This window comes from Montipora capricornis, chromosome 9, assembly GCF_036669925.1.
Source record: "Montipora capricornis isolate CH-2021 chromosome 9, ASM3666992v2, whole genome shotgun sequence".
Taxonomy (NCBI): Eukaryota; Metazoa; Cnidaria; class Anthozoa; order Scleractinia; family Acroporidae; genus Montipora; species Montipora capricornis.
This window is the reverse complement of record NC_090891.1, coordinates 43,374,282-43,384,281: the sequence shown is the minus strand read 5'-3', so window position 1 is coordinate 43,384,281 and position 10,000 is coordinate 43,374,282. Positions and strand designations below refer to the sequence as shown.

The 10,000-nt window shown below is 41.2% G+C and overlaps 1 protein-coding gene across 1 annotated transcript in view; it reads right to left on the bottom strand.

Moving 5' to 3' along the window:
* LOC138017622 (bridge-like lipid transfer protein family member 1) overlaps nt 1-10,000 on the bottom strand; it is a 72,456-nt gene that overhangs the window by 16,891 nt on the left and 45,565 nt on the right. The window contains exons 32-38 of the mRNA XM_068864659.1: nt 8,860-9,325; nt 7,588-7,914; nt 6,906-6,984; nt 5,305-5,517; nt 2,874-3,120; nt 1,725-1,814; nt 1-9 (exon numbers count right to left, since the gene is read on the bottom strand). The exon at nt 1-9 is cut by the window's left edge and continues 249 nt beyond it. Of these exons, the coding sequence (XP_068720760.1) occupies nt 1-9; nt 1,725-1,814; nt 2,874-3,120; nt 5,305-5,517; nt 6,906-6,984; nt 7,588-7,914; nt 8,860-9,325 (1,431 nt within the window). The remainder of the gene's footprint in view (nt 10-1,724; nt 1,815-2,873; nt 3,121-5,304; nt 5,518-6,905; nt 6,985-7,587; nt 7,915-8,859; nt 9,326-10,000) is intronic.

The window sequence follows — 10,000 nt, the reverse complement described above, 5'->3', positions numbered from 1 at the left end:
AGATTGGACCTTAAACAGGAAAAGACTCAAACTGAAGGTGAATTTGTAGGGGTGAATTCTTTTGGGTCAAGAACGAAATCCAATCCGGTTGGGACATTCAAATGAAATCTTCTGGGAAGTAAGTTTTAAATATGTATTTTTAAAGTGCGGGCTATAGACAAGCGGTAGAAGTGATCCGCGCACTTAATTGGACAATTTAAGCATTAGACCTTATTCACGATAGCCGCCATGTTGGATTTGCTTTTATCATGTAAATTAGCCACACACTTCTGAGGGGCCAAACAACACAAGTTCGAGAGGTTATAACGAACATCTTAGCCACACAGATGACTTGTTTCACGTTCATTGAATGTTTATCACCTAAGTAGTAAAATAGAATGCTTACACAAGTTACTTCGATGTTTTTTTTTTTAGCGAAAATTGAGCAGATAACGAAGTAGAAAGTCAAAATGTCGGAGGGAATCAAAAGATATAAAATTATTGTAAAAGGTACTTAATTCTAAATTCTAAAATGTACTTTTAGCAATGTTAATTCAATATTTCGACGAGCCGATTTTCCGCAATTTGCCTTTGTTCCAATGTTTGCCCCCCAGCATAACACATGGCTAATTTGCACGACAATTTGAAAACCAACATGGGGGCTATCGTGAATAAGGGCTATTGTCTCTCAAAGACGGGAGAAGACAAAACTCGGAGCCCTACTCCATGGAGTACCCTATGGACTACCCAAATGGAGTACCCTAAAAATACTATTTCGAATGAGTACTGTTGATCTATGTGTAAGCAGCATTTCAAATAGTGCTTACTTAAGCCTCAACACCCATTTTAAACAGCATTGTTCAACAGTATTTAAGTCTAAGCACCCATTTTAAAAAGGTTAGCTGACAAGAAGTAATAGGCCATCACAACAATAATCGAAAGCTAACCTTTTTAAAATGGGTGCTTAGACTTAAATACTGTTGAACAATGCTGTTTAAAATGGGTGTTGAGTCTTAAGTAAGCACTATTTGAGATGCTGCTTACACATGGATCAACAGTATGCATTCGAAATAGTATTTTTAGGGTACTCCATTTGGGTAGTCCATAGGGTACTCCATGGAGTAGGGCTCCGTGTTTTGTCCTCTCCCCTCAAAGACACCCTGAAAATTTCAGATGGCTCCAATGGGACTCGAACCCATGACCTCTACGGTGCCGGTGCAATGCTCAACCAACCGAGCTATGTAGCCACTCGGACTCCAGTTTGGAGCAGGTCAATTTTCCAGGTGTCCATGGAGCGTTTTCATTCATGTGTCCTGCTGCCATATTGGATTACTGATACAAAAGAAAGCATTTGCATAAAAATAGAGTTCAGTTCTCGGAGAATTAGTTTGGTACACCGACACCATCATGGCCGACATTCCTTTGTTTTGGAACACCAACATGGCCGCCGTGACGTCATGTGAAAACGCTCTACATAGCGTTTTCACTCAAGTGACCAGCAGCCATATTGGATTACTGAAACAAAAGAAAGTATTTGCATAAAAATAAAGTTCAAATCCCAGAGAATTAGTTTGGTACAACATCATGGCCGCCATTCCTTTGTTTTGGAACACCAAGATGGCCGCCGTGACGTCATATGAAAACGCTAGATAAGAGAAAATTGCTTAAATTGTCCAGATAAGTACGAAGATTACTTCTACTGTTCGAAGTAAGTTTTGCGCGAATCACAACAAAGCTTAACATACCTTCGATGTAAAACTCAGACTGTGTACAGGCATGGAAAGCTTAAAATTGCTGTTCTTTCCAGTGCGACCTGCCCCTGCTATCCTTCCCATCTGGCGAAAGAAATAAGAGTACAAGTTCTAAGATCACGTCACGAAATCAGTCACCAAGGCCTCTTCCTTCCCGAAACCCAGGTTTCTTGTCTCTTTACGTCGGATATGCAATAACCTCGGCCAAACATATCTGAAGCCATCAGCGCAACAAACCAATGAGAATTTTAAGTCAACTGTACTCGGATCGAAGGTCGACCAACTATGACGCCGTTAATTTAACAAATAGATTCAATGTTGTCGTGCGTCTGTTCAGCAATAGATCACAGATGAGCTCTTTTTTGTTCTCCCCACATTTTGACGTCTTCTGTGATCTATTACTGAACAGACGCAAGGCAACATGGAATCTATTTGTTTTATATAATTAAAGGTTGGCGTGAGCTATGCGTCTGTCCTCTAATAGATCACATTTCAGAACCAATCAAAATGCGTGAATTATTGAGCTTATTTTAAAAACTATTTACCGAAGTGGAGGTGGCTAGTGGTAACGCTTCGCGGCGAGGTAAATGTCTACCACAAGCCACCGACACTTATATAAATACACAATAAAATATACTACAACAGAGAGACGATATAGCACAAAAAGATGATTTTAACCAGGAACCCATGACCCGGAGCCTACAACTCTACTGTGTTCGTGTAACGGCGTTTTCACAGTCCTATTTATTTTTCGACTGAATTTCCCGCGAACGAGACTCCCTAGGGAGCCCAATGATCAATCACAAGAAACTAAATCGACGTCATAGGGTCACCGAGCCGGAATTGCCTTTGTTTTTTGACATAAAAGGTAGTCTAAAAAAAGATCGGTCTTTAAAAATGCCGTTACATAGGCTTAGTATGGGAGCTGTAGGCTCCGTATCATGGGTTCCTGTTTTAACTCATTTATCGTGCAACAATTACAATACCCCGCGCGAGTTGCTCGGAGGTAATCGGGGTTTGAGTTGGCTTATCAAAGCACGCCTTCAACACTATCCACTGCTTTAGTATACACTAAAAAAGAAAATATTAACCACGGCTGCAACGTTGAGCCTGTGCTTGATGACAAAGGATGTGTTTGCACACCTTATACTCTGCTCTTAAAGATGGCAGCAGTGAAGCTCCTAAGGTAAATCCTCTCAATACGCAAGTGAAAGAGATCCTGGATACAGTGGACACTGGAGTAGAGCCATCAACTCGGTCCCAGGCAGTTAACTGCTTAACGGTCGAGGGAGAAAGAAGCTGGGAAAACCTTGAAACCTCTGATGGGACAGCGGACAATCTATGGCTCATCATACGAGATTGGGTGCTGTCGTGTAAACTCGCCATTGACCTGAAAAAGAAAAACAGCAGGAATATCGAACAGTTGCCAAAATGAAGTAACCGAGAGCTCGCATGCAACATTTTTCAATGACGAACTTTTCACTTGTAAGTTAAGCGCTGGGGCACACTGTAAAGAAATTAAATCCAATTAGAGCGGTTTTCAATTGAGTGTCGAAAATAATTAGCGAATTGATTTGCTTTTGCATTACTTCACTGAGTGATTGGTTCAAAGTTCCCGCGCCACTTTTCCAACCAATCACAAGTGAAACCAAAACCAATCGTGGCTCGCGCGTGCATGCACATTTTCCCTTTGTGTCGGTTACGTGTAATTACTTCGAATTTTGATTGGTTTACTAAATTGTCTCCGTCCTGTTTGATTGGCCAAAGTAATTACTTTGGTTTTGGTTTGCGACACTCATTTGAAAACCGCTCTAACAGTGAATTAGATAAGAGTGCATTTATTTTTAGAGACACTTTGCGCGCGAAACAAAGGGCCGCCAATTTTAACCAATCAGAAGAAGCCATCTCACGCGTGACTGCTTCTGTTTTTTTCAGGGACATGACAACTGATTTTCGCGGGAACGCGTATTCAAAAAATAGACTCATTTGTGACTGTACTGGGCGGCCCACCTATACCATAACAACACTCTTATCTAATTCACTCTTGATCAAATCGAATCGACTCATATCAATTCATAGGTTGATTTTTTGAGAAGAGGAAAAAACCGGAGTACCCGGAGAAAAAACTGACGGAGCAGAGAAGACAAACAACAAACCCAACCTATATGTGACCGCAAGTCTGGGAATCGGATCACATTGGTGGGAGGCAACAATACTGATCAACCGTGTGTAGAAAAACAAATCACGGTTAATTTCATGTCGGTTACGCGTGCATAACTGAAGAAGAATCTGAACATAGGTGACTTATCACCTAGTGAAATTGCAAAGGACCTGGGAGTGTTATTGGACCCACATTTATCGTACAACAATCACATTATTAAGACCGTTTCGTCGTGCATGTCTTCTCTCGGGCAGATTAACCGCGTCAAACATGCATTCGACAGAAAGACCCTTTTGATAGTTATTAATGCCTTAGTTTTTAGCAAATTGTTTTATTGTTCGAACGTGTGGGCCAACTGCTCGAAGTTAAATATCGACAAACTACAATCGGTACAAAACTTTGCGTGTAGAATAGTAAGTGGAATTCGGAAATATGATCATGTTACGCCTGAACTGAAACGCCTTAAGTGGCTTCCAGTATCCAGTCAGCTTTATTATCGAAATACCATTTTGGCTTTTAAATGTATGAATTGTCGTGCCCCTGAATACCTGAGCACTATTTTCACCAAACGTTCTGATGTAAATAGTTATACAACCAGGAGTTCCCAATTTTTAAATATCCCTCTTTTTAAAACTGCCTCTGGACAGAGAACTTTTTATTACCGAACTGTTAGCATATGGAATTCCTTGGAATCTAATTTGAAACTTTGTAGTAACGAAATAATCTTTAAGAAGCGTTTAAGGAACAAACTGCTAAGGGATTTTTTAGGAAGTGATTAATATCGTGATGAGTAGTTATGTAATTGATAGTGATGATTGGTTATTTTAATCTTGTAAATAATTTAAATAATTATGTAAATTATTATTTTATAATTATTATTGTTCCTGAAAAGCCCCTTTGGGGAGGTTCAATAAAGTATGTATGTATGTATGTATGTAACATCTACGATTTTGTGCTCTCTCAACAATGGTCATGTGACCGCTATTTTAACCGCTCACCATCAGTTAGATTAATGAAAGCCAAAAGATGAAGCTGGAATATTTCGAGAAAACCATGTCGTCGAGTCAATTCTCCTCCTACCCTATACTTCGCTTTCGTGGGCAGTGCACATCATCATAAATTGTAAAGAACATAAAAATGGACTTGACAAACAACAAAAATTGTGGGAAGTGAAAAACTCAGACAATATGGAGACAAAAATAAGGAGTGACAGTGAAGTGACTTTTGAAAGGGTCCTTTCACCCCGGTAACGGGTTTCTATTCTTTCCAAGCAAACTTTTACACATTCTATAAGGAACATGCTCTTTGCAAGACAAATTTTAAAGTTTGATGGGCCAATTCAAATTTTTAAGAGGTTAACATGACGTCTGGAAGGATCCTCAAATAGAAACAATTTGTCAATTCGGTGTTCACCTGATAACTGATCTCTGGGTTTGGATCTCTGAAATGTGACGAGAAATGGTCCGAGAACTGCGCGTCATCATGGAGTGTAAAGCAACAGGGTGCTGTGGGATATCAATGTCAACAATCCCCAATGTCACGAGTGCGTTACCTTTCTCTTCAGTATTTTGCGTGACGGAAGAGAATAGGACATGGGATCGAGACAAGCTGCAGCTGACCACAGTCCTGAAAGGAAGATAAGTATGCGTGTTTGGATACAGTTAGTTTCTATGCAAGAAAGCTACAATAGTGGATTGAAAATAGAAAAAAGAAAAGCTTTCTCACTCCCCAAATAAAGATAAGCCACACGAATACCAAACCACACCATCTTTCACCTGCATCGAATTTGGTAAAGGGTGATATTTATTTACCGTTAATTTAGTCCGAATATTAGATCATGTCCTTTGAAGGCAAATGCATTGCGATCTAAGACCCAGTCCCTAGCTATCTTCCTTTCTCGACAACCAAATCTAACATTACAGAACCAGCAGCCAAAAGCGAACAGGTCAGATAATTGATGATGACGAATACAATTAGCCAATATCAAAAATACCATAATACTCTTTGTTTGTCCCTCCAAAAATTTGCATAAGCATTGTTTTTATTTTCCCTTGGGACTTATAACAGTCCCAAGAGAAACTGGAAACATTGCTTATGCAAAATTTTGGAGGGAAAAAGAAAGAGTATTATGGTATTTTTGATATTGGCTAATATGTCTAGTGCAAATAATTAGATGCACGCTGACTTCAATAAGGGTCACCAAGTGTCCCATTGCACTTCTTCCCAACTTCAACATCCCTCGTGTCTGGAAATACAGACAATTCATATAACACCACTGTGTCCTCTGGGCTTTGCTTCTCAAGGAAACATAAAAAGCTGCAGTTACCCTAACCTAAGGATGACACTAGCCCTGCATGGCAATACTTTCATGTTAGAAATAGGTAACAAATGCTTAGACACAAGGGATCAAAATTGTGCCAGCGTGTAGTTACTTTTATCATATGGCCCGCATAGCCCCGCGTGCGCTTTCATCGTAAAACAATTGGGAAAGTCCCCGTATGGACCGTACGCATTAGCGCGAGCAGGGTCGTAAAAAGCCGTACGGCCCTGCTACGAACACGAATTGCTCCGTGCGATACAATTTTAGAGGATTTCGTCGCTTTAAACATCCAAGTTTTTTACAGCCAGAAAAGCAAACGCAAAAAACATATTAGATAAAATTTTCTGTGCAAATTTCTGTTACTTAGTTCGTCCAAACTTTATATTCCGAATGATCGTGAATAGCGTAAAGAGCGAATATGATAAAATGCTTATTGACTGAGTTTAGATCGGGGCCGGAGAGGAAAATATTTGGCCCGAGATCACGGCGTACCGACTGAGACGGAGCGCAGCGAGGTCCGTGCGTCAAGACCGAGGGGCAAATATTTTCCCGTCCGGCTCTCCCACTCGGTCAATAAGTACATAGTATTTCTAGATCAAACATAAGTGAGGATAATGATAATGATGATGATGACGAAGTTGAATATGATCGCGATTGTATCCTTAATTGTTCTTTGTTCGTTTGTTTTCCATACCCTGAGACAAACTTTGACGCTTCCTTCAGATCCACTTTTGTTTTTCCTAGATGTGCGGTTATTGATGATTTCACTCCTCCTAAAAAAGAACCATCTATAGCGTTAAACATAATAATCTTACCGTGGAGACATATAAAATAGGAACAAAACGGTACGCATGCAAAAAACGATGAAAAAAAAGCATTACTGTGTAAGAAACATAACAGCCCCAAAAATAATTGGCTTTAGGAAAGCAAATAATTATCACTAGCCGAATGGGTCATCTTTCCGAGAAGCCTGTGATATTCCACATTAAGGAATTATTTTTTGTGTGCATAGCAAGCAGAGCAAGCGTTCTCGTTCGACCGAAGAGCTCCGAATAGGTACAAAACTGGAGCGGGAGCAAGGAAGCTGGTTCCGCAGACAAAGAAGAGTGAGCTACTTTCCCCGATTCTGAAAAGAGGGATTCGCGGCTAAGAGTGAAGAACAAACAAACAAATTACTCGAGAATGGGTTTATCAACTGGTCAGTTGATACTGTAAACAGACAACCGAAGAGAAATTTGAAAGCTGACATTCGAGCGTTAGCCCTTCGCCGGACCGAACTAAATTAAATGACATGAATTAATTGAATTAACTATACGAATTTACGTGAGGCTTGAGGTCAGGACGTGGGACTTTACGAAAAGGATAAATGTTCGAACCTTGATGACCCTGCTCTTTTTCTTCATTGCGCGAGAAAGAAACACTCATTTCTCGAACTTCCGTCTCCAAAACGAGCCCGCCGATGCTAGCCAGGAACTTAACCCTGGGAAGAGTGACGACACCAAACACTGTGTGCAGCGGTACAACACTCTGCGCATCCTCATGGTCAGTGATGGTAGTTGCTTCTGTGGTGCTTCGACTGGCCATGGATCTTCTCTTGTCAATGCTGGATGGACTTTGGCCTCGGCGTCGTTTTCCGTCCTCAACCAAACCATCTTCAATGTCGATTATGACTTCACGGGGTTTATCTGGTGAACCTCTTTCACCTAAAACACAGATATTTCATCATCGAATACGCCAGTTTCGTATTCTAGCGATAGCGTTGGATAGAGCATGAAATGGAGGCTAATGCAGGGGTCCTTTCCACATGCAAAATATTCCCCCGCATTAGCCTCCATTTCATGCTACTATAGATCCAGTCTAACCATGAGAATACGAACTGGTTTATTCCTGTTTTCAATAACACAGTCATAAAATAGCCGCTGTTCTTACAAAGAGATTCACTAGTAAATACGTTAGCAAACACTTTATTAGTAAGTAAACACTTTGTTTAACGAGAGCAGCACATAATAGTGTTACCACAGTAATAAACTTGTAGCCCAGACCACAAGACCGGGAACTCCGCGCCCTGTTCTTTTCGAATAGTGTGAGGGATTAGGTCCAACAGTTTGTGACCAAGAAAAACTTACAGAACACATCAAACGACAAAAATCGACGATGAAACAGTCACCGTAAGATTCTTCGAAAATTTTGCGCTATGAAGATTAATCTATGCCACTACTACTCCCCTCCCCCCAAACAATGATGAATTTTATGAGACGTACGCGCCAAACTGTCTGTATAACTAATTGCTTTTAACAACATTTTAGGAGGGGAAGGGGGGGGGGGAGGAGGGGATGGGAGGGGAACGGAAAGGGAAGGGGAAGGGGGAGGGGGAGGGGAGCAGTGAACACTTTCCAGTTGTGGGGAAATAGGATGTTCTCGCTCGCTTTACGTACACGTTTTTTCGTATTTCCTCGACGGTCCCAATGAATTTTGTTTCTCTTTTTCTCTTAGACAAGCAGTACTGTGTGAGGTATTTGAGTACCTTATGTGACAAAAAAAAGTTATCGAACGTTTAAAACGACGAAATTCGAAGACGACACAGTCACCATGACTACGTCACTCATCTAGGGCAAACTAAGTGAGGAGAATTTTCATTCTGAACTCACCTGCTGACCCTCTCCCAACGGTGTTCCTCTTCAAAAATCCCTTGTTCTTGGCTTCACGCGGCAACGACGAATAAAGATCAACAATTTGGTACATGACTCTCCAGCATTTAACATGTCCGCGTGAAGATTTCGTTCTGAACCGTTGAACCCCATCAGTTTGATCTCGAGGACGCATCGATCTGGCCGGATCATGAGAAGGTGACGACATTTCACTGCCACTGCCATTTGAGATGAACTGGGACAGCAAATCCAGCATGTCGACGACTTGGAGAGTCAAGCGAACAAATGGGAGATTGACTCTCTGAGTAATGTTGCTGCATCCTACAGTGAACTTGATTTGTGTCAGTTTGCTGGTGTCTTCATCCAAAGGCGAACTTGGTGTCTTAGTTGATGCGATGTCTATAGGAGATTCATCAAGAAGAAACCGGACAACGAAGTCTCTAGCGATAAAGACAGGACCTCTCTCCTGCGGAAAGACAATAAGAAATAAAACAATTTACTTATGAGTGAGCTGAAAATTCCAGTGCCCAAGATCTTCGCTTCTTTGCCATGCACTTGTGTTTCTTTCTATTGCGTTTCTGGTGATTTTTTGTTTTGTATACATGGAGGATCTCGGACCCACGACCCACGACCCACGACTCACGACACACGACCCACCCACCCACGCCCATTAAACACTCTCACATTCAAATGTGCTTTTCAAGACTGAGCGACAAGCCAGACCACAACACAAACATGCGTGAGTCCTTCAGCAACCAACAGCAGTTTATCCAAGAAGACAAGAAAGTTCATCAAACACTAACTGACTAAGCATTAACTCCTGAACTTCTCGGGGTTGTTTTAAGTGTGTCGGCTCAGGTAGGTACTTATCCGCAGAGTATGTCAATAGCCATATGAAAAATCTTCTTCGTATTAATGGGACATAATTTTTCAGTGAGTGATTAACCCATTGACTCCCGGGGGTTCCCCATTGACGAGTAAAATCGTCTGGCGTTAGACAGAGTAAAATACTCTGGCGTTAGACAGAGTAAAATACTAAGTCTGACCGGCTTAGGCTGGTTTGGGTGTCAAAGGGATATACTAAAACAGTGGATAGGGTTGAACGCACGCGCTGATTGGCTACTTAAACTCCCAATATCTT